This window comes from Desmodus rotundus, chromosome 4, assembly GCF_022682495.2.
Source record: "Desmodus rotundus isolate HL8 chromosome 4, HLdesRot8A.1, whole genome shotgun sequence".
Classification (NCBI taxonomy): domain Eukaryota; kingdom Metazoa; phylum Chordata; class Mammalia; order Chiroptera; family Phyllostomidae; genus Desmodus; species Desmodus rotundus.
In genome coordinates this window covers 167,758,973-167,784,714 of record NC_071390.1, presented here as the reverse complement: position 1 = coordinate 167,784,714, position 25,742 = coordinate 167,758,973, and the positions used below count along the sequence as shown (strand labels likewise).

Sequence of the window (25,742 nt, the reverse complement as noted above, 5' to 3'; positions counted from 1 at the left end):
CAACTAACACAACCCAGTTCCAAGAATGGCTAAGACTGTTTACTCACAATTTATCAACATGGTTTGCATTTTGTCTCTCCCGTGTTTCTCCTGCCCCACATATAATGAAGCTGTACTTTTCTAAAGTTTGTGCATAATGCCTGTATTTAAATAATTGCCCAAACCTTTTGTGGATCATTCTTTTACGGGAGATCACAAGGAGTTAATCAAAAAGCCTAGAAAGTACTTTTGTAATGAAAAGCGCTGTTTAGGAAAGAATGAACTCAACCTTCAAGTTCTTTGGCTCTTTGTCAGCCAGCCAAGTTAAATGATAGACTGGAATCCAACTGGAGAACCCCTCCGGATGCAGAACATTTCAATCTCCCCGGACCTCCCAGCTCTGGTTGTTCAAAGCAAACATTCACCTGAAAATATATTCTTAAAAATCCTAAATGCACTATTTTATATCCATTTTGGTCAACCAGAAAAAATCCTCAGTCCCTTGGATCCATAATTAGTTTGGTTATTTTACAGCACAGTTGTGGGGGTTCATTCATTCTTATGGCCCTTAAAATCACGCCACAGGCTCAAGCCTGTTTAGCACCTAGTTTTATGAGGTGACTCTTCACAAAGGCTCACAGGCTGTGTCAGTGGGACACCAAACATCTGGAAGAAGAGACAAAACTTCAGTCCTAAATCCAGATGTTTTATCTGGGCCACTCCAAACATCCAGATGTTGGGGGGGCAGTATTTTATAAATAATATTCTGCCTTTCCTGCACAATCCAAAAGAGCAGGTAAAATGGGAAATACACATTGTTGCTTCTGGACATGCTGGAATATTTTATCCCTGTCATTTTGCTCTGCCACACAGCATTCTTCCAAGACCCATTTTGTACAGAATAACGTTAACATTCGCCAGCCTTTCCGGGATACTTGGGAAGCAGTAGCCAGGGTACCTGTGGCAGGCTACAGTCCTGCTCATCCTCTCTCCTCACTGCTCCAGCCCCCCACTGCCGCCCTGGGGAAAGATACCCTCATTCCTCGTCCTGCCCACTGCATAGCCCCTGGAGCAGATGTTCTGGCTTCCAGTCTCCACCGCCACACAATAGGCCAACTGACTGTTCTAAAAAGCCAGCTGAGTGCCTGGCTCTCCCTCTCCAACACCACCATGGACTCTGCAGGGCTCGGGGCCAGCTGGCCACGCTCACCTTCCAGCCACGTGCCCGGATGCTCACTACCTAAGCTGGCCCTGTGCTGCAGCCTAGGAAGAGTATCTTCTGGAATATTCCTGTACATCTTCAGACCTGCCTATCTCTGTAGTTGCTGTTTCCCTACCCAGAACAACAGCTCAGAAGACGTCCGCTCTCATTTCATGAGGATGCAACGTGATTCTCTCCATAAAGCCTGTCACAGCCTCCCCAGCAGAGTCTGAGGCCTCATCCTCAGCACCCTCCCAGCATGTATGCATGTGTCTCTGTGCATCCTCTCCGTCCGCTGGTCTGATCTGGTGCGTATATAACCGTCACCTGGTCTGCCTGTTTTACCTCCTCTGCAGCTCTTAAATTGCCTTCAGTAGCCTTGGTCTTAAGATAAATACCAAACTCTACAGTTTTGGAAGCCCTTGTGACCTCACCCACCTCTGCTGCCTGGGCTGAGTCCTGTGGCCTCTGTCACCCCCAGGTCCCTGTGTTTGCTCCTGTTGCACCACTTGCCGTTCCCCCAATTGCCATGCTAACCCTTCCCTCCCCTTTCAACCTCAGAAGCTCGTTAGTTCCCGCCCATCCTTCACAGCTCAGAGAAAGAAGTTTGAAGAGGAAACATTTCCCAGGCCCCCCTTTCCATCCAATCTGAGTCAGCTTTCATGGTTATAGACACAGAGAGCCACACCCCTTTCCCTCACTGTACTTAAGTTAGCACAATCTCATTATATATTTACTAAGGTGAACTTTTGATTAATGTCTTTCTCTTCTATCCGACTTCAAGCTCCACTGAGAGTAGAAATGGTATTCTTGCTCCATTGTATCCCCAGCCCCTAGCAAGGTACCTAATTCATCATAATTGCTTGTAAATGTTTGTTGAATGAATAAATGAATGATTTACATCCATGCAAAACATCATCACACCACAATTCACTCCTTGAGGACAGAAGCTATATTTTATTCCTATTTGGGTCCTGGCATACCGTGGGTCCTCAGGATGCACTTGTCAAATTAATACTGAGTGCAGAGACAGAGAGTGGTCCAGCATTTGAGCATCCCCTTTCACATACCAGTGAGCTTTCACTGGAATCATTCAAGAGGATAAATGGAACATGTTGGGAATCATCTAGAAGAAATTCAACCAATGGACTTGATCATCTGTCCTATCCTTTTCAACCCTCATGTTCCATGGTGCAACTAGAAAGGATTAGAAAGAGGATGGATGTGAGGAAGAGAGATCTACAAAACATGAGTGAAACTGTAACAACCCCCCCCCCCTGAGATGAGAGAGGTTCAGGACAAATGGGAAGAGCGGGGGGGGGGGGGGGGGTGGCAAGATTTTCTTAATTGCTGGCAAGTACCAGACTTGAGAGTCTCTATAAAATAGGTGTGTGGATGGATGACAGAGAGACATCAACGATTACAGTCTTAACTTCCCCAGCTGATATCTACTCACTCATTCTTAGCCAGACCCTTATTTCTAGATTTAGAGGCAGCTCAAAAGGGCTTCGACTTTGAAGATCCAGGCAGAAAACTGTGCTAGTTGCATGGAAGCATTTTGACTGTTTTCTCAGCTGTTTCCTAAGAAAACAGATTGAACATTTGTCACCTTGTTCCCAAATAAGGAAAGCGGTTTCACTTTCTCCTGAAGCAAAACTACAAGGTGGATTTGGCATTTGTTGAGAGCAGAGTGGGGTTCGGACTAATGTCATGCTGAGAGTTTCTTTGTTTTTCCAATCTTTCTACATAGTTTAATGTGCAGGAAGGTACATGAATTGCCCATGCCTCTTCATGGGGCTTCCTCATAGAATGGTCCCACTGGAAAACTCTTCTCTTCCATCCTGTCTCCAAAGCTCCTTCCTTTCTCCCAGTCTCGCAGCTTTGGCCATAATTAGTCAGTTTCTGGAAAATAGAATGGCTGGGGGACAGAGCAGAGGGGAAGGCAAGAAGGTCAAGACAAGAACCGAGCAACACATGATAAAAGGGGTCCCCAGGACTGCCTTTTATTTCACTGAATGTCTAAGTTGGCAATCAGAGTATTTTATGTCTAAGTCGGCAATCGCAGTATTTTATATATCAGGTCATATAATCAGACCATCAATTTTTGAGCATGTATCATATGCCATATACTTTATACATATTAACTCACTGATTTTCAATTACCTTATAAGTTCAGTATTATTATTTTCATCTAATCGGTGAAGAATTTAAAGCTTAGATAAGCTAAATAGCTTGCCCAAAGTCATACCAGTTAGTACCAATTAGCGTTGGAGCAGGATTCAAACCCAGGTTTTTCTGCCTTTAAATCCAGATCCGATAACCACATGTCAGAGACAGTGAGTGAGATTTTTCAGTAACAAAAACTCAGTAAGCTGTCGCACTAGACCAATCAGGGGCAATTTTGTTCCCAAGGGGACATTTGAGAATGTCTGGAGACATGTTTGGGTGTCACAAGTGGGTAGGTGCAACTGTCATGTGAGTAGAGTCCGGGGATGTTCCAAACACCCTATAATTCAGAGAAAGTCCCCACAACAACCACGAAAACAATCAGATCCAAAATGTGAATAGTGCCCAAGTCCAGAAACTCTGCAGGAGATACTCCCACGACACCAGCACGACCTTCTGCGTTAAAAAGGGAAACAGCTCACAGCTTTTTGACATACTGTCATACGCTTAACAATGTCTGGAACTGGCCGATTCTTTTTAAGAATGAAAAATGAAGGAGTAGGAGGGAAAAGAAAGGAAGGAGAAAAAGAGGAAGAGAAGGAGAAAACTGACATTAGGAATTTGCACTGCAGCACTCAACAGCTGGATCACATTACATGGAAATCAGCCCCGGTGACAGCACAACAGGCTGCTTTTGTGTCTTCATGAATAACGCAGTGCGCTGGGTAGCTGCTTTTCCCCATTTAGAAACAGGTAGTTAATGGGAATTGAAGTGATCAAATGCTGTGTACCCCAAGGTTACGTACATCACGGGCCTGGGTGACCCGGAGCTCATAAATAAAGCATCTGAGCGTCTTATTTTAGGCCTGGTCAGATAAGCAAGGGCTTGTATCATGTGAACAGAGACCACAGCGCGATATGACACTGAGCCTGCTAATTCCAGGACCTCTTGGAATGTGACATTTCGTGCACAGTACACTGAGCTCATGCCCTGTGGAAACTCCGTGGCCCGCCATGCCTTCATTTTCCATCTTCTCCTTGATTTGGCTGCCATGGGAGAAGGCTGTCACTGAGACGGACTTTAAATTATGCCAAACTCATTCCCTACAATGCAGAAGTTAATTTGAGGCACATTTGCAACTTATAACTCTGATTTACTCATTTGCTGGTACGCGGACCACACAGCTTGACAGCCCGCCAGCTCGCCCAAGCCATTCCTGCGGAAATTGTTTGGCCCAAGTTGTGACCCAGCTTGGCAGCTGAAAAAACAGCTGCCGGACAATGGCGGAAAGCAGAGTTGAATATAAGAATAAAAACGTCTATTCTTCCCCTCGAATTTTTACATATAATTATGCAATCATTTCCCTATTCAGATACTTTGACATAAATTGTGCTTAATTAAATTGTTGCTAATTTGTTGTTTTATTATTAGTTCATGGCTTGTTTGCTGATATACACCCACAAGCCATGCGCACGCACACACACACACACACACACAAACTCTTATGCTCAGCTATACTAGTGTCGTTGCTTTGAAAGTAATGAAAATGTTTTCTATGAATAATTTCTCTATCTGACAGAATAACAAAAGATTTCTAAGAGTGCTTATTCATATGGTATACAAATGGCTGGGTGAACAACCCTAATGTGATAATTTGCTGGTGTTATTGTTTCTTTTCTCATAGACTTCCTATGATCTGATAACATCAATCAAACAATATATTCTTTGCATGAAATAAATTCTCCCTACTATAAAAAAATAGTTCCCATAATAAATATATTTCCCAGTGATCAGTATTATACTGTTTCTCATTCAGATCCTGAGATTCCCAAGAGAATGTGTTCAGTAAATGCCTGTAAACTTCAATTTGGGGTAAGATGTACGGTCTAAATTTCCTACAAGACTGTCTAACTAGAGGGTCATTGACTAAAAGCTGTCACCAACTCATTCATGAGACCATCCTCCAGAAGAGGGGACATCGTCCTCTCACACATGTCCCCTCTCCCACTCCTTGTGGCATCTCCTCAGGAGCCAGCTCCTCTGCTTCTAACACTGTTTCTCAAAGTGTGGCCCTCAGAACACCTGCTGGTTACAAATAAAGATTCTAATAACCTCGTTAGGGCGCTTGTTAGAAGAGAAGGGTGCTTATTAGAAACGGAGATTCCTAGATGCCATTCCAAACCAATTAGATCTGAATCCCTGGGGGATCTGTACCTCTAACAATCTGTTCAGGTGAAATTGGCTCCCTTCTTTGAGCCTTGGGGAATATGGATTGAGGGGTAGAGGTGAGAAAGCAAAAACACACTAAGAGACAATCTTCCAAGGCACAAGGGATGCAAATGAGATTGAGATTGTGGGAAACATGCTTGTTAACTCACTGCATTTGAAATAAACTGATGTCACAAATTTCGTGCTAAAGACCACCAGTTGGTTAACACCATGGATCACCTCGACCTACAAAAAAATACCCGGTCTTCAGAATGATAACCCTGGAGCTCAGCAAAAAGAAAAGGGTGTGAAAACAGAGATACAAGCCTATTTCCATGATATACTTTTTTTTCACTGTAAAAATGAATTTTCAACCAAAAAGAGTGGAGGAAAAAATTTTCCCAGGTAAAACTCCATTTACCTCCTAAGCATTCTTAGAGGTTTTGCTTTATATCTCTCTGGTGTTCGATTCCAGCTCACCTTCATTGTGATATCAGAGTAAAGTGACTGGATTCAGAGTTCCAGAACAGGTTCAAAAGTAAAAAGAAAATAGCATAATTTATGCCAAAGAGATCAGTTCTACCTTCAGAATTACACCTGAACCCCACATGGCACCCACAGGGATGGCCAACTCCAAATACCTTTGTGAACCTCCTTCCAGGGCATTGCTGGGCCAGGCTGGGTGCGTATATGCAGGGCGTTAGCTAGCACAGTGCAGTCATTCCTGGTTGCTGTGTGGTGGGTGTGGTCATGTAAATGAAGTCACAGGGCCTATCTCACTTACCAAAGATCTCTTGCATTCAACCATTCCCACCAGCCAGAAGGTAAGCACTCTAGTGGGGAGAATTGTGTCTTCTGTTTCTCTGTCCTCTCATATCATCTAACATCTGACTGGATATATAACTGTCCTCGAAAGACTCCTGTGTCACGGAAAGAACCAGCCTATGAGGGTCAGCCTCCAATGGGATATAGAAAGTCCACAGCCCCAGTCTATGGCGACAAAAACCAAATATACCACATTTTCAACCCTCTGCTTCCCATACAGGGACATGGATTTCTTTTCCAAAACACTCAGAGATAAGATGGCAGCCTGTCCACATCTGGGGAGAAAAATATATCACCAGCAAGTGTTTGCAAATTCAAATCCTTTCACTTTGTAACCACGGAGAAGGAAAGTACCCTGCCCTCACTCAGGGACCGTGACTCCTCTGCCTGGGTCCCAGCTGCATGAGAGATTTACCGTATGGCCTTGGGCAGCTCATTTCACCTCACAGTGTCTTAATTCCCTCATCTGGAAAATGAAGACGTTACCTACAGCATGGGCCCAGCGTTTCAAGGTTAATGCGCGAGGAGGATATTGAAAGGCAGCGTTGCGGAGGGGTGTCTGATTCGGGGGGGAGGACATCAGGCACAGCAGTGCTCTTTGGGGTGGTTCTAACATATGCGCTATTACGAAACCAGGCCCTGAGTCCCGCAGCACACGTGAGGAGAGCAATCAGCCATTTGCAATGCACCACCTGGAGTCTTTTATCGTTACTGCCAAGTGGAGCCGATAAAGCAAATGAAACAAAGGGTCGGGGACCCTAATTTATCAACCATATTGATACAGATCTGATATTGACAGGCCACAGGCCACTTTTAGATTCAGGTCAATAAATCCATTTCATAATACAGTACAATCCCAACACTTGGCCTTCAGATCCATACACCTAGATATTAGAAATCCATCCCACCTTGCCTGCAGTCTGTCAAATGTCACCGTGGAGTGCAGAAGCCACCCTGCCAAGTCTGTACCCCGAACCAAATCCCAGTAGAAACTTCCCAGATATAAATAACCACTATGAACATACAGGGAAGAAAAATAGCTACAAAGTTTCACTCTTACTTTTCTTCCCCCCTTTTAGCCTGTGACAAGTAAAAATCATAGAGTTACTCACTCTCCAAAAAACAATCTAAACCCAGAAGGCTTAACCAATTCAATTTTCTAGTCACTGCGACAACTATGGTATTCTGTAAAACAGCACTTGGGGCACACGCACAGGCCTCATGTCCTGGGCTCTTCACAGGCAGCCCCTGCTGGCCACTCCCAGAGCAGCTTCCGCTCTTGGACGCACTGCGGGCGGTGGCGTTTGAGGGCACTCAGGGTCTCCGGCCATGAAGGCAGATTCTTTATTGACAGTCGAGGGGCGGAGGAACTTTCCTTCTATGTGCAGGTTGATTGGAATCCTGGGGAATCAGTCATGAGGAAATTCCAGTTTAATAGCCGGGAGGAAACCTACTCACTGTTTGCAAGGCCTGGGAGAGGAACATTAAAAAAAAAAAAAAAAAAACAGAAGTGAAACTCAAAATGGGGTATCTGGACTGGACTAGTGCACAGACATGTGTGTGGTCTTGGTCGAATTATTTAGTCTCCCTCAGCCTCAGTTTCCCCATCGTAGACAGGTAAAGAAGGCTATTGTGAGAATCAAATAGTATAGAAGCCTCTAGTACAAAGTCCATCACATAGTAAGTGCTCAATAAATACTTGTTAAAAGACAATCTAAAACAAGAAATACTGAATTATTGACAACCCTCTTTAACCAATAGGCAAAAGTTTCTGTATCGAATGCATACCATGTGCCAGGGTATACATACCTACTACATGACAGACACTAAATGGTGGGAACAGAGAGGTCATAGGAACAAATGTTGATGCTAGTCCTCGAGGTAAAACAAAGGAAATGCACAGAACTGGATAAAGAGAATGGTTGTTTCTGGATACGCGACCCAGGTCTGGAGGCCCAGGGACAGGCATCCCACCCCGAGGTTTGGAGGACTGTGGAATTATCCCAAAATTCCTTGCCCGAGGGTGGCTGGCTACACTCTGGTTTCTTGCAACTTGTAGACTAACTCCTGTGCTCATCTGCCCAGGGAATGCAAACTCATTTTCATATTAGCCTCAAACAGTTGTTAGGAAGGTAAGTCTGCTGCAAATAGAAAAGCCTCGGCATGGATTAGTTTAGGATTACCTGAACATCCAAAGGAAAGACACGGGCAGACACAAGTGCCATCCTGAAAAGCCAAAGGTAAATTAAAACACCATGTCGAGTATCAAAGGTCTTGTTCCTATTGAGGTGCCTTAGGCATTTGCATCCTTGGGCCCTGGCCTCTTGGCAATCTGTCTTCAGCACAATAAAAAGACGGAGAAGGTGGAGGGGTGGAAGAAGAGAGAAGGCAGAGGAAGGGGAGGGGGTGGAGGAAGAGGAGAGGAGAAAGTAAAGAACTGTGAAGTAGCCCAGATCTCAGTCTGCCTCTGCTCAGGCTTTCTGGGCCAGTGGTGGGTGTTGTACCTCTTCCCAGTGAAACCTCAAGAAACCAGAGTGAACTCAGCAAGCTCCCAAGGCCAGTCATCTTTAGCAACACCAAATCCTATAATGTTCCATGACATAAACATAACCTTAGGGCAGTTTTGCTCTGTAAGGTATGGGGTGACTGTAAGAAAACCGGACTCCTGAACCTGGATCTACTGAATGAGACCCTCTGAGTTAAGGACTAGTAGTCACTCCATCGCAGAATCACCACCCTGAGCCATGTATGGGCGCTTGACCCTGCTGAACACCCCCAGACACGGACTCTTTCCTTTCTTGTGCCTGCATTTCACACTTGTTCTGACCTCTCCCACCCTGCAAGTTGACAGCTATCATTTCTCATTGCTTGAACACGTGACTGCCTGAATTTTTCCTATTTCTTCTTCTAGCCACTGATGGTGATTTGGTGGTTACCAAAACCTTTTTAGCTTTAAAACACATTCCTGAAAGCTGATTTGTAGGCAAATGACAGCACAGAGCACTTCCTGTCAGAGACAGGCAATGGAATGTAAGCCACCTTGTTCTCCTGTGCGGGTCTCCCTGCAGGCATCCCCTCAGGCCAGCTCCACCCCCTCAGGGGCTCCTCCCCTCATTCCCAAGGTTCTGCAGAGAGCCTTTCTAAAACCACTGAGATAGGCAGGGAGGGCTCAGGTGGTGGGGAAGGGTAGGGGGAAAAGGCAGAAAACTGTACTTGAACAACAATAAAAATAAATTAAAATAAAATAAATAAAACCACTGAGATAATATAATATTCTGGCAGGTCTTGCCATACTTTTATAGTGACACCTTAGTTTTTATAAACATTCAAAGTGATCAGAGAAGCTTGTTTTCATGAAAGTTGGTCAATGTAGTGCAAAGTCAAATGTGTATTTCTTTTTATTTGAGAGCATCTCACCAAATGTATAAATAGCCCCGATGTTATAGTTGCAAAGTTACCCCTTAGAGTGAAAGGTCTTAACGCAGAAAACAATGATGTCACTGTATTAGTAATTAGTCTACTATCTACTTTGGAAAGGCTCTCAGAAAAATAGTGGGCAAGAGAACTTGCCTTTTCAACAACGACAAAAAAATTATCTCCTTTGTAAAAGAGAATGTCAACCAGAAAAACTTTCAGGCCTTTCAAATTTTAGGCATCTTAAATAGACCATGTTCTAAATATTTTAGTGTATTAATAGTCTACCAATGAATTGCAAGTAGCAGTTTTTAAAATTTAAAACATATTTAAGCAAAGTTCTCTTAATGTTCCTTTTGACTTTCTCTTCTAAAATTTATAATTTGGCGATGCAGAATTTAGAAAGTAAGTTTAACATTATATACACTAGAGGGGGGAGGAGGATACGTGGAGGATACGTGATTCCTCTGGTGCATTAGGACAAGGTTCAAAGTCATGTCCACAGAGGGGCAAACAGTCAGTGTGGCCAAATATTGGCAATTCACAAAGATAGGTAAAAGGTATACAGAGTACTTCTTACACTGTTCTTTCAACTTTTCTGTAGCTTTGAAATTTTTCAAAATACAATTGGGGGGAAACGTTCAGATAAATCACGGTCACACAGGTAAGACAAGCCTATTCAACAGGGCCTGGAACAGGGTGGGGAAAGCGAGGCCTCTATGGTGCAAAATCTAAGGAGGCCTCTGGGGGACCCTGGGTGTGAGCACCTCACTGGCCTCACCCTAGTGCCAGACCTAATATTCAGCATTAGCAAATCCACCTGCTTCCTCCAGCTAACAGTAATAATTAAAAAGAGAAGAAGCTCCAGGCCAGTTTTATCCATGCATTCGCAGACTCACTAAATCTCCAAACACAGACTGACTCCCACCCATATGCTAAGAGACTACTCAGCTAGGAACCTACTCTGTGCTGATAAACCATTTGGACTCTTGGACAAAATAACCTTAAACCAAATTCCTGTCATTCATTTCTGCATCTATGTGTTAAATGCTGGGGGCGCTGTGATGACAGACCAGTCCCTGCTAAAATATCTTCCCTATCTCCAGACTCTGTTTTAATGCTATTATTTATAACATCATCAGCAGCAGCAGCTGTTGACACGTCTATTTTCCCGATTCAATTCCCAAGGCAAGGAAAAGGTATTATTCATCTTCGTTTTTTGACACCCACAATGGTGGTAGATAAAATGGTCAATAAATATTTCTTGAAAGGATGAAACCATAAATCTATTTATTTGTTCTTCCTCAAAGATTTGCCACATTCAGAGGAGTAAAAAACTGCCCCCCAGATTGCCTAATAATACTAGCTAATATTTGCTGGGTGCACAAGCTGCCTGGTATTTTCTGAGCTCTTTCCATACATGAACTCAGTGAAGCCTCGCACCAACCTGAGGTTCGCCTTTCACACATAAGCAAACAAGGGAGACTGAGTTTCTTTCCCAGGGTTGCACAGCATGGAAGAAGCCACACCAGGGTTTGCCCCCAGGAGCCCAGCTCTGGAGCCTGTCCTCTCAGCCACTCCACTAAGCCATCTCAGAATTAAGACCCAAAGAGGTACTGCCCAGCCCCAAATAGCGCTCCTCTCCAGCCTGCATTTCACCCATTATTACCTAGAAAAATCTAGAGGGCACCAGGGACACTTTCAGCAAAATGATCCTGGACTCTTACAGCTGGGCAGGCAAGTCAGACTTTGGGGAACTTCCTGCTTAACTTCACCTTGTCTAAATATAACCAACTAAAAATAACTTGAAAGGAAAGTGTGTCCGAATGGCCAGAGGAGCTGCAGAAGGCTGCAGAGGCTGTGCTGTGAAAGCAGGAGCCTGGCTGGCTTCCTCCTCAAAGACCCTGATGCTTTTCAACATCAGCAAGCTGCGTATTGCGATGAGAAAACTAAGTTCCCGATTATAGGAATTCCATCATGTATTTAGTTATGCAATAACCTTATTGTATTAACAAGTGCTAGGGCACAGCCACAATTGCTGAGATTTTGGCCATTTGAAATTGAAGTATTTATTCTTCCCCTTCAGCTGATTACTTCTCATGAGTCTGTCCATTTTTCTGGGATTATGCAAATGACCCTATTTTTGAACTGCTCCATTGAGAAACTCAAAGCAAATCAGACCCCAGTCTTGCCACTCCAACTTTTAGGTATAACCTCACTACAGACTGAGCATATTTCATGGGGGAATATCTGCAAATTCCCATCATTTTTGTTTTCATTAATCACTTTAGGCTCTTACCTCTTTTGAAATTCAAATAAATATAATGTAAATATAAATAAAAAAGCAGTTATACAAGTTACATATTTTCAATGATGCGAACACAAATACATTCTTGTTCATTTGCATAATAAAGACTTATCCCAAAGGGTTCATGTATCAGACTATAAAACCCAGAGTATTTCATCAAAACATCTAAAATAGATATGCTGTGATGTTGTTATGCATTTCTATTTGCCACAGTTACCTCGGCAAATATGAAATGTAATCATGCAAAATTAAACATTCCATACATTTTCTATTCATTCTCTAACACTCTCCCCATACTCCAAAATAGGCTATCACACTTTCAAGTTTACAGGGACAAAAAGTGAATCAAATTCCTTGTTTCTGAATGCATTACAAGTAATAGATCTTTTCACTTAGGGCTTTTCATCTAGGAATCGCCTGGCTCTTCACACATAAAACATAATTACTCCATACAGTTGGCTGCCTCCCTATCCAGCACGATTCTTCCTTGCTGATGATCACTCACAGGGAAGCCATACCTGCGTTTTCTCGGGTAACATGGGTCCAGGCTACTAGGAACTATGTTTCATTTCCTTCAGCATGACCAGGAGGCACAACCATGTGCAGGAAAAGCTGGCTCCTTCTCCCGAACAAGTAAAAGTTAAGAACACAAACTCTGGACCCCAATTGCCTGGCATTTGGATCCCATTTGCACCATTATCTGTGAGGTGATGGAGCAAGTCTCCTCACGTCTCTGAGCTTCAGTTTTTGCAGGGACAAAATTGGGACAATAACGGTACCTATCCCATCGGGTTGTCAGGCAGACGAGATGAGTTAGTACACGTAAGTCACTCAGAACACAGCCTTGTGCTGTCCAGAAATGACACCTGATACCTTTCAGAGCCATTTCACAATGATGACCTCATTGGGGTCTCTCCATCTTCCAGTGAAGTAGTGGAAGCGGATGCCACTACCCTTATGCAACAGGCGAGCAAAGAGAGATGCGTAGAGGGCTCCTCAAAGTCGGGACCAGAGCCCCTGGAACCAAGTCTAGTAGTATCCTTCCGCTGTTTTCCTTTCTATCCAGAGCAAACTGACTCAGTGACCCAAACAAACCCTGGGGTGGGGGAAGGGACAGGGACAGGGGTCTTGTTTCAGTGGAGACAGGAGAAGCATTCTGTTGCCAAGGCTTGCCTCGCATAGCAAAAGAGACCCAGATCATCAGAAGACACAGCAACAAGACTGCCTTAATCATGATTTCGGCTAACTATGAAATGAAAGTTAATTTCATGCCTCGCATTCACAGACAAAAAGATTCAGTGCTGTTTGAATTCTCTTCAGCTCAGTGACAGTTAGTAAACAGGAGGCTTCGTGTTCAAATGCTTCAAATCACCTTTCGTATCTTGATATATTATTTATGCACTCAGTTTAAAATAATCAGCAACTCGGAAGTAAGTGAGTGGTCTCTAGTACAAACTTTATTTTTTCACTCTGGCAGTTACTCTAAAATACCAGTAAACAACCTTAATTCACTTCTAACGAATTAGTAGGCTGCTGCTGTGTCTGCAGGAGGCAAGCAGATTGTGTTATTAACCAAAACAACTTTCTCCCTGTCAATCATCTGCACGTCACAGAGGGATGTGGGCTTTACTGTCTTATTACTCAAACCAATCCATGGGTGCATGTGACTTCAGTTGGTTTCTTCGAGGTCATTCTCTTCCATACCTTTGATTAGATCTCTCGACTCTGAGATGCAGAGTGGGGCCTGGAGAAGGCAGAGTCTCGGGGCTGCTTGCTAAGAAAGATACAGACAAATGAGAACCTTCCCAGAGGGGTAAAGGGGTTGGAAGTCATTGCATACAAGTTCCAGTGGTTGAGGGAACTGAAACTAACAAAGAGACCACTCTAGGGGGGACCCAATAAGTGCCACCAAACACTGGAAAGGGTGTTGCTTTGGAAGAGGAGAACTTGTTCTTTGTAGGTATGAAAAATGAAATTAGGACTCAAGGGTGGAGGATACATAGAGGGCTGATTTGGGTTCAACTCAAGAAAGAATGCCGTAACTACAAAGAGGTACCTCTGGGGGTAGAACACTTGCCTCTAGAGGTTCCAGGCACCCATCAGATGAATCTTTAAATCAGCCAGGAAACAGCACTAGATGAGACATGTAGTCCCTTCCAGACATAAGATCCTACAGTCCCATGAGTCTCCAGGCGACTCACAAAAATGGGCTTCAACAAGTAGTCAGGACACTTTTTATATTTCTCTATATTAAGAGTTTTTAAAAGATGACAACCAGCTTAAAAAAAACACTACATGTTAAGCACTGGGCATGTCACCAGCCAATTTGCTATGTCAACCAATGCCTTGGCAAAATAAAAAAGATGTACCATTCAGCAGGGGAAATCAGATGAAGCCATTGCTTTGGGATTGTGCAGTTTCTGCCTGTTCTCTGACTTTGTGGCTTACAGCCCTTGGCCATTCTGTGGACCAGGCCACTCCCAAGCCATCTGGGCAGTAACATAGTCAGAGAGGGGTGATCCACACTTAGCTCACCATTCTAGTTGGCCTCCTCCTTCAACCAAAACACAATGCTTAGCAAGTTGTCTGAGGGACGTCTCATTTAGTTTCATCATTAACAAAACATTGCTGACCTAGTGAAACATTCAGTTTCTCCTTCCAACCCACCATTTCTTTAAGACACAAACTGACTGCTCAGAACACAGAGTGAAATGCAAGTCAAATAAATAAATAAATAAATAAATAAATAAAGGACAAAAAGGTGGGGCCAGAGAAATCAGTACAGCTTGCACTCATATCCAGGGTTCACATCAGCATTTTTACACACTATATAGACGTATATTCTTCTAAATTATCTAGTAAACATTGCCTGAATATTGGGGGTGGGGGGTAGGGGATCAGGCTTTTCTATATCCAACATATTGACAAATCATGATAGAGTTCAGAAATATTAAATTCCTCAAAGGAAGTCAGGTTATTGATATTTGGGTATGAAACTTGATGTTACTTATTCCCTAATATGGCAAGAAAAGACATCTGATATTTATTTGCACTTTGGAGTAACAGAACATAACATGACAATAACGCGTTATACTTACAAAGTACCCTTCATCCATGGGGCTCCAATTCTACCAATATTAGTTCACTGATTTTCGCAAAAAACCTGAAAGGCAGAGGGTAAGTTTGTGTTACCCCCACTTCACAGATGGGGATATTAAAATGCAATAGGCAAATAAATTATTGGTCCATCACAGTGAGAGAATTCAGTAACAGCAGGACAAGAATGAGAACCTTCATCTTCCCCATCACAGTGCAACTTGATCACCCACCTTTTCCTTGGGGACTGATGTTTCTGACTTAACTTCTACCACCATTTCAATCCACTCAACACATGTTACCCAGAGTACAGACGGTGCCGAATGTAACCCCTTGGTCGAATGAGCCCAGATACCAACATTCCTTTAATACCAGAGAAAAGGTTGTGAATATGGAAGAAAAATAAGACTGACAAAATACAACCATCCAACTAAAATTTGGCCTGAAAATAATGTTACTACTGTTCGGTGTGTTATGTACTTATTTCACATGTCAGTACATGGACTTGTCTTTAAAAAGTATTCCAAGGACGTTAGAAAGCTTCAGAAGTGATCTTGCCGACAACATTTTTAGGGGGGTATATTTTAACAGCCCTTTCTAAGACACCCCACCCTTTCAACCACTCTCAGGTCACTGACTCATGCATTGACCAAATAATCAATATTTACTGGGTTCTTACTCCATATAAGATTTGCACTCCAAGTGGCTTCTTGGAAGATACAAAAATGTGCATGACACAGATCCCATCATCAAGAAATCTGTCATCTTGTGGTTCAATGATTTGAGCACAGTGAAAACCACTCTGATCTAAAACTCTCCAGAAAGAAGGTGAAGGGAATAGTCAAAGAACATATACTCACGACCCATGGACATGAACAATGGTCTGGGGATTGACTGTGGGGATGGGGAGCAGGATAGGTGGAGGGGGGCAAAGGCGGAAAATAGGACAACTGTAAAAACATAAACAATAAAATATTTCAAAGGAAAAATAAAAATAAAATAAAATTCTCTGGAAAGAATTGACATTTCCTGGACACTCCTGGTGAGTCAGTGATACCAATCCCAGAAGGACAGCACCTTCAGAAAATACTCTCAGAAAAGATGAATTTGGGCTCTGTTTATGAGACATACTATTTGCGATTGCAGTAGTGTAGAAAGATGGTTCCTCTTAAAAATGCCCGACCCAGAGCCTTCCCAAAGGCCATGACTTGAGGGTCATGGTCTCCCGCTATCTTCTCAGCGGCAGCCACACTGACCTCTTGGCTTGTCCTCAAAACCCCCAGCACATTCCCATCTCAGGACCTTGCTTCCTTCCAGTTGTCCCCTTTCCTTGAAACAACCTTGCTGCAGGCATTCCCGTGATCGCTGCTCATATGCCACTCCAGTGAGGTCTCCCCGAGCGCTCACCTAAAAGAGCTCATCACGCTCTGTCCCCTGACTACTCTTCCTCTTTCTTCATCTCTCTACCTCTTTTCCTATGACTCCCCCTGCCCCCAACTAGGACCTACACTCCATAAAAGCAGGAACTTTTGTGTTCACCGCTAAACTCCAGGGTCAAGGCGCTCCATAAATATTGGCTGAATGAGGCAATGGCAATGCTGAACTGGGTGCTCTGCCCTTGTCCTGTACCTCCTTTATTCTCACTGGGATACTGTTATAATTACAAATAAATGAAATTCAATACTAAATCATAATATATTTTCCCACCTGTGGGGGAAGGGGGGATCTCCACAAACACTCATTGTAATGTTTCTGAAAATATAATAAACACCAGTTTTTATTATTTTCCCTCCTCTTGATTGCTAGAGCCCTGGGCCGAGAGTCCAGTAACCTCACTCTATGCCCAGTTCTCCTGTGAATTGCCCTGTGGCCCTGACCTCTTCCTTCCTCCTCCGGGGCTTTGTTCCCCAGTGGCAAAATAAGGAAGGTTAAGAAGCTTATTTCCAAGGTTCCTTCTGGTTCAGAAACTATGAAGAGCAACATACAGGTGGTGGACCAAATTACACTCATATGTCTACATCTTCTGATTTGATAGCATTAAGTACAAGCTTCTCACAAAGGTAGCCAGGTCATCTCATACTAAGCAAGTGGGAACCCCAAAAGGAAGAGTTTGGTTATCTACTCATACCTGCAAGCATGCCGGTTTTGGACAAACACCACAGATATCGCTGAAAACCTTCCCAACCCCTGCTATCACACCACCGACACACGACAGACATGCAAAGAAAGATGCCACATCCACTGTCTCCAAACATCCTGAATCATAGACACTTTGCTAGAGTCTCTAAACAGATTTCTTGTTTACTTGCACGTTAATAAAACCCGCACCTTCGACAGTCAGAATATTTTTCCCCAAGCATCACCAGTCAGAATTTTTTTCCCCAAGCATCTGAACATCCAAAGAGATTTAAAAGCAATTAACATTCATGAATAACAGGGCAATCAACATGGGAATCGCTAATGGCACTGGACAGAATCCAGAAGCTGATACTTGGATAATAGTGAGTCCCTGACATAGGTTGTGGTGTTAGTTAATTCTGGAGGGCAGGCTCGTGGTATGTTTTCACAGCTTTATGGGGCTGCTGTCATGGTCTCTTCTCTATATTGACCTAGCCCGCTACAACAAACTTCTTTTTTTAACAGCTATTGAAAAGAAGGCATTTTTGCATCGCTATCACACAACCTTTAGCATTAATGGTATATATTAAATTCAAGGATATTTTTAAATTGCCTACCTGACAAAAATGTTGAAATGTCATTTTTTCCCACTTAGGATCGCTAGACTACCTTCACCTGTTAGCTCTGGTAGCTAGAGGCCACAAAAATAATAGCTATGAATTTCCACCTTGAGGCTGCCCCAGTAAGTTTTGCCACTTACTTGCATACACGTGGGTTCATACCTCCCCGGTATATAGGAAGACAGGGACATTCCTATAGCACTGAGCTCTATGCTTGCCTTCTTGTCAGTTTTCTTGATGTTTTTGTAAATATCGTTCCAGAAATCCACATCTCCACCCCTTTTTTTTCACCCTACTGGGAGAGTCTCTGAGTAATAGAGAATGTTTCCACTGTTACTTTTCTTGCCTCCTTTTTCCTGGCCTCCCTCTCTCCTCACCACACCCATCTGGAATGCCAAAGCCAGGCAAATCTCTCTTTATCTTCTTGGGACCACATTCCTGAATCCTTGCCCCTGGCTCTCCTTCTCCCTGAGCCCAACAGTGTGAATAGTTCAACCTTCAGAGCCTGGGGTCTCTAGACCTACCCGTTTCTCAGTCCTCAGCTTCCTTCCCAGCCCTTCTGGGTCTTCAGGTGCCTCTTATGGCCAAGGCATTCACCTCTAATTACAGGACACCGTTCCTTATACATGGACTGTGAGCCCCATGCAAGCAGAAAAACTGGTTTACTCTCATTTTGTTACTTTGAATGTAATTAATCACACACAGCCTATTATGATTTTCTTTATTCTGTGTGGCCTAAGAAAATAAATTTATTCCAAGGTGGGGCTTTCAAATTTTTTCAACTAGTTGATGGTTAGATATGAGTGTGTGATTGGATAAATACCATTCATTTTGATAATATTTTTCTGGTTATTCTATTTCATTCATGTTCTATTCCATTCCTTTCTCCTCATTTGGTGTTTCTGGCTAGTAAAAGGTCCTCCTTCCTCTACTTAAAAATCCAGCTTTTTTTCCCTTCACTTTCCCACCCCCAACAGATTATGAAAGTATATCCCTGACCCTGGCTAGCTAGCTCAGTTGGTAGCGCATTCTCCCAATAACGATATGTCAAGGTTGTGGGTTCGATCCCTGGTCAGGGCACATACAAGAATCAACCAATGAATGCATAAATAATTGGCACAACAAGTTGATGCCTCTCTCCCTCTGTGTTTCTTGCTCTCTCTCTCTCTTCTTCCTTTCTCTCTAAAAATCAGTAAATAAATACATTTTTAAGTGTATCCCTATTTAAAGCTTTCACTTATTCCCTGAATGCAGTCAGCCACGGATACACAACTTGTAGCCAGCAGGCTGTATGCGTTAAAAACCTGTTCTGACGAAAACTTTATACACCAGACTCCAAAGTGAAGAAAAGTTATCCACAGACCCATACCTAAGAACTCCTCACTTTATCTCTGTGGCAAGTAGTTTCATATTCCCAGCGCCAGCCCCAAAGCGAGGAGACTCCAGCCTCCAAGGTCCTCCACAGCACACACACCTCAGTCATGCCTCTCAGCCCCCAGCTGGTGCCCTCCCCACTCTGAGGAGCCGCAGTTGAGATTAAAGTGCTTCTGGGGCCGTGGTAATCCAATCAGGGCTGGGTGGGCGTCAGTCTCTACCTCTGGGTCCGGAAACATTTTGGCAGAATGCCTTTCCACCGCACTCTGCATTCAGCACCAGACCTGAGCTCATATCTGATGCTTTGCGGAGGTGGGGTGGCCACGAGCACCCTGCCTTGGTGGCAGCGCCTCACCCACCTTCCTGACCCTGGGATATCGGAAGCACTTCTGCCATAAAGGAGTGAAGTGTGCGTGTGTTTTTTAATGTGTGTGTGATTCTGACTGTAGTCACCCACAGGTGGTGGGGGGTGGGAGGGAATGGGCAAACACTGAACAAACATACAGAATATTTTTAACTTCAAAGATGAAAGGAAGCCCATTTTTCAATCCTTCACCTTACCTAAGCACCAAGTAAAATATTCCACGCAGTCTGTATTAGTCGGCACTGCTCAGGGACCCTTATCTTTCCCAGATCCCTTTGGCGAGCCAATGAATCTATGCACCCCCTTCTAAGAAGAATGGGTTTTAAAGGATTGCAAAGGAGATTAATCGTATTGAAATTCTTTTCCATCTGAGGTTAAGAAGACCAGCAGGGTGTTGTTTAGTGGAAAGTCCAGAGCTGCTTCGGGACTTTCTAAACGAAAACTTGGGGTTTCTGCTGAAGAGATCTGTGCTGCGACAGTGACGCGCCCTAACACGAAGCGGGAGGTGGCGACCGTGCATCCCCTCCCTGCGGCTACACACCTTCCCGCACGCAGGTCTCCGGGCAGCCCCGTGCCCGCCAGCCCAGAGCCCCTCGGTGCCTGCTACACTGGAATTGCTACGAATGGAGACTTCCTTCACTTACAGCCCTAAGTAGATTTGAACTACCCCTGAGACAGAAGTGGACAAATGAAGAAGGCAATTTGAAGAGTTTGGGGAAAGTAGAAATAGGATAAAAACTTGCTTCGAACACTTACTCTTTCTCTAGATGTTTACTGAGCACCTACTCTAGGTTCATGGCAGTGAAAAAATGACCTGAAAGACTTTCCCTAAAAAATTTCACATCCAAGAGCAAGCAAAATAAATAAACGTAAAGGAAATGAACAAGTAAATATATGTCCAGTGGGGATAAACCCTATGGAGGAAACAAAGCAGAGGAGACTAGAGAGAACAATAAGGGAATGAATTCATACTCTGTGTCTCGTGCTTCCCCATTTGATGCCAAAAATGTTTTGTCACTAAGCTCCCACCGTGTTTCTGGCCCTGGAATGGATTCTAGGGATGGCAGAATAGATACAGATGTGGGTGATGTAGATTAGATATAGATACATATGATACAGATATAAATGTAGATATAGATGATATAGGTATAGATATAGATGATATGTATAGATATAATTAGGTATAGGCAACATGCATGGTTGGATGAATAGGTATAGATACTCCTCACGTGTTTGATTTCCAGTTATTTACATGTGAAGGGTGTGCAGTCTTCACCAGAAGGCTCTGTGTGCAACGGTGTACTCCTGACTGCAGTTTCTTTTAGAGGGCAACTGATGAATGCCCCAAAGGGGCCCCAAAAGTGGGGCAGGTGAAGTGGGGTCTGTGTCTGCTGCATGAAGGGTGTGAGTGTTGGGAGCACTGAGCATCAGACACGTGGGGCATGGGGTCAGTAGTCGGGTCCTCGCACAGCTCCACCTCTCGCCCCACTGAGTGACCGTAAGCAAGCTCCATCAGTGCTTTGAGCTTCAGGATCCCATCTACAAATCCAGGATCACAGGCCGCTGTGAGCTCAAAGGCAACCACGCTAGGAAACTGCCCAGCACAGTGCCTGGCACCAAGGAATTGAAGGCTGAGCCCTGGCCCCACTCATCTTATCATTCAAGGGGAAAAAAAAATACACACCAGAAATTCAAAAGCCCCAACCAAAGAACAAGGCACCCAGAGTAAGTTCACTTGACCCTTGAACAATGCAGGGGTTAGGGTCGCTGACCCCCCCAGTCGAAAATCTGGGTATAACTTTTGGCTCTATAGTTGCCCCTTTACATTTGCAAATTCAACTAACCCTGGATCAAAACCAGTATTTTCCATCGAGGTCGGGAGATCGCAGTTGGGAATGCGAAAATACTGTTTCCAATGATTAGTGGGTTGAACCTGGCATGTGAAACCTGAGGATGCAAAGGCCCTTCTGCATTTACTGGAAAAAAATTCTGCATGTAAGCGGCTCTGCACAGTTCAAACCCATGTCATTCAAGGGTCAACTGTATACAAGAATTGCTTTTACTTATTTGTTTTCTTTGTTTTTGTGACTAAATAGTTCTAGGGAATATTAGCAGACTATTTTTGAAAAATCCACCATCAAATGCTTTTTATTTATTTTTTTAAGATTTTATTTATTTATTTTTAGAAAGGGGAATGGAGGGAGAAGTGAGAGAGAGAAACATCAATGTGTGGTTGCCTCTCATGTGCCCCCTACTGGGGACCTGGCCTGCAACCCAGGCATGTGCCGTGACAACTGGGAATCAAACCTGAAACCCTTTGGTTTGCAAGCCAGCACTCAATCCACTGAGCCACACCAGCCAGGGCTCAAATGCTTTTTAGAAACCACCAATGAAGTGAAGTTGCCCAGGTCTCTTTCCCTGAAGCCTCCTGTTCTTTAATCTGCTGATATGAACTGCACACCTCCAGGAAATGTGAACAATGGACGCTCCCCACCCTATCTGACTGGGAAGCCCTTTGGCATGGAAAATCCTACCAGATGGTTGTTCACTGAAACAGACTTTGGGAAACATGGGTTTGCTCTGAGAACAAATGAATCAAGGGCCAGGAATATATACCCTATTGGGCTCTGACATGGTCTGGTGGTTCTCTGTGAAAAGGCTGACTTGGGCATATTTTCTGCAAACCGGAAAAGCCTACTAGTAGCGTCTCCCACCCCCTGACCCATGACTACGTCTCCCCCTTTTCTTATAAAACAAGCCATTATTCTGGGACCACAGTGCATTCGGGGGAAGTATCGGCAGCATCTGAACACTTCTCATTCTCTTGGACAGGTAATGCCCCTATTTTCTGCAATAAATGGGCTCTTAAAATGAGTTTTGTTAATTATTCTCTTTAAAGCCGAATCCTCTTCTGGCTACACTGGGGAAACCTGCTGCTTAAAGTCACTCTGGGTTTTCTCTGTCATCAGAGTGCTTTGCGGTACGTGGTGTGCGTGCCTTACTTTGATAAATAGAACGTCAAAGCTGGAAAAAAAAAAAAAAAAAGAAATTCTATAGGGAGGTATTGATACACCAATGATCAGCCCCAAAATTACCTACTTGTACATGAAGATTTTTATATTTGGCACTTTTCATGAAGATCTTACTTAATATTAGAACATTAGATACATTGAAGAGGGAGGAGTCGGTGAGGAGGAAACTGGGCTGAGATTGTTCCTCACATGCTTCGAATTCAATAGTGAGAGGGAGGTGAGGGGTAGGGAGATGAGAAGAGGGTAGGGAAGGGCCAGGAGAAGAGGGGAGGGGAGAGCAGGGCAGGAAGAAAACTAGAGAGGGGTAAGCAAGAAAGTTGTTGAGAAGTATAAGGTGGGGGGCAGGGAGCACAAGCCCACAGATTAAGTTGTCCCAAGTCCATACCAAAGGCTGCATGCAAGATCTCTGCCATTCATGGGACTTGGACTGCTAAAGCCTTGTGAATCAAGTGCAGAACACAACCGCAGAGCACAGGTGGCAAACACAAGGCCTGCAGGCCGAATCCAGCCCTCCACCTTGATTTATCCAGTCCAGCACCTTGTTTCTACCCGGCGGCAGCACCAAGCTCTCACTTAACTGTTAAGGAGTAATTACATTTTACAGTCCTAAAATTACATTCGGCCCTTTAAAGGCAACTGTGAGGCTGATATGGCCCCCAGTGAAAATGAGTTTGACACCCCTGCCATAGATGCTGGAGTTAGTTTTGAAATAGACCTTTTAGGTAATGTGAAGCTTAACTAGCGGGTACTCCAAGCATTTTGCATGCTTGCTGCTGGCTTGTGGCTTGGCTAGGAATGGTAGCTGCCCAATTAGCAGCAGCCTCCCACCTGGGACAGGCCCCACTAGGTGAGCTTTAACCCTGCCTTAGATGTGCCACTGAAGAGTGGGTTGGTGGCATTGTAGTGAGCGGAATGGTGGTCTGGCTCCGCTGGCTCCTTTAGTAATGCAAATGATGTACACAGAGGGGAACCCTCTGGGTTTAGAATCAAGCATTTGTTCTTTCAATCAGTCTTTCCTGAGTGCCTCCAACACCTCGGGAACTATTTGGGGTCTTGAGAATACCTCAGTGAACATAAAGTCCCTGCTCACAAGGAGCTCTACATTCCCCTGGAAAGGGGGACACCAGCAAGAATTTCTCCTGGTGGTAAGAGCCCTGAAGAAAAGCAAAAGAGAAAGAAGGAACAGGGAGACTGTGGCCTTGGGGCAGGCAAAATGAGCCCAGGGCAGGCATCCCTGAAGCAAGAGCATTTAAGCTAATGCTTCAGTAATGAGAAGGACCCCATCCTGCAAAGATCTAGGGAAAGAACTGACGTAGGGTAGGCCGCCATCTTCCTGGGTCTCACTTCCAATCAACTAAGCTTTGATAACGCTAGATTCAAAAGCACACAGACATGTTTAATTTTAAAATCTAAAATGGTGCACTTTGCCTTGTTAGGAAAATATATCCTGAAACTCAGGTATTTTTAGAACAGTCCACTTCAGTTTCCTCAAGTACTTTTTTCCAGTTCTACCAGAAAACCCAAATAGCCCGGGTACATCAGCCTCCTCTAACTACCTGAAGCTGCATTCATCAGGCACTTCTTAAAAAGTGGGTCTTACTTCAAAGCTGAATGACTTGATTACTCCCATAACAGAATACATTACACTGATTACAGGATTATTCACGTGCCATTTGGAAAAGGTTGGGCAACATTTCTCAGTGTTCCACCCACCAACAAACAGAGCAGTGAAAGCAGAAAACATAATGCTAATATTCAAATGCCCTCCATGGTGTGATCCCATGAAGAAATTCCTCTCCACTCCTCTTTAACCAATGTAAAGTTGGTGGGGGGCGGGGGGGGGCGGCTCATTTGGTACAGCACAGCTCAGAGAAAATAAAAGAAAAAAGCATTAGCAGGGGCCCTAAAATAAGGCTGTTCCTACAATCTGACATACTCTAGGCACTCAGCAAACACTGGGTCCTCTCCCCATTGCCCTCTCCCCATGCATGCCAGACCCTGAGCATTGATTTTTATGTCAATAATTTGCCAATAACATATTCATTGGCTCATTTTTTAACTGTCACTCCAGTGCTGTGTTTTCAGCCTGCTGCCAATTGATTCAGCTTCATCAATTCATAAGAATGTCTTGGTGTGAGAAGAGGGGTGAGGAGGTGGAAGCTTTATAACTTTGATTCACTGCTAATCAATAATTAGCATTTTGTGCCCAAGACAATCAAATTCACATTATTTTACATTTTTAAAGTTTGTAAAGGAACACGTCCTAAAGGCTGAGATGAAAACAGGACATTGTAAGTTCAAATAAGCCATAAATTAGACAAAGAAGCATCATTCTACTGAAAATCATTTTATTAGCTAATCAACGTGTCTTTTTTTTTTTCTATTGGCATCTACTTACTGTCATGTAATTTCCATAAGGAAACCATCTGTATTTATAAAAGAATTATCTTTGTGGTGATCTAGCAATCTACAAACAGCAGTGATATTTAACTTTTCTTAGGGGATCAATTTTGGAACTGGGTTAAAGGATTTATAAGTCTGTTTTTCATGATAAACCTTACAAGGACTTGTTCATACATCTCTGCGACATTGGAAGCACTTGCAATGGAAAAACAAAAACAACAACAAAATGTAATTTTGATTTATTAAAAAGGTAAGGTTCTGTATCCTGACTTGTACATTTTGTAAACAAGCAGAATGGGTCTCCACTATAAAGTCCAGAAAAACAATCATACACAAAAGATTTTCTTTTACTTTATTTTGCCTGAAAGGGCAAATTAATTTTCAATGTGATCTGATTCGGTGCCCAATGGCTCAGATGGAATCCAGTATGAGCCAAGGTCACTGCTATCGGTTTAATCAAGATCCAGCCTACTCACTCAGTTATGACACATGGTCAAACCCTGCCTTGTGCATTTCCTAATGCTGGCCTTGCCAGGGCAAGTCATTGGCCCAGGAGGGCCAGTCAAGCTGGTGGGGATGAGCCAGCAATCCCCTCACCACTGACGGAATAGAGATTCATAATAGACTGCTTTT

At 43.7% G+C, this 25,742-nt stretch overlaps 1 protein-coding gene across 3 annotated transcripts in view; it reads right to left on the bottom strand.

Annotated features, from left to right (window-relative positions):
• PPARGC1A (PPARG coactivator 1 alpha) overlaps nucleotides 1-25,742 on the bottom strand; it is a 622,917-nt gene that overhangs the window by 425,547 nt on the left and 171,628 nt on the right. The window contains exon 2 of one of the 3 annotated variants that reach the window (XM_045182634.2): nucleotides 15,201-15,265. The exons of 1 other annotated variant lie outside the window; for it this stretch is intronic. In XM_045182634.2, coding sequence (XP_045038569.1) covers nucleotides 15,201-15,218 — 18 coding nt within the window. In that variant the 5' untranslated portion in view covers nucleotides 15,219-15,265. Of the gene's footprint in view, nucleotides 1-15,200; nucleotides 15,266-25,742 lie in introns of those variants that run through there. One more of the 3 variants, XM_053922148.2, reaches the window with a different exon arrangement.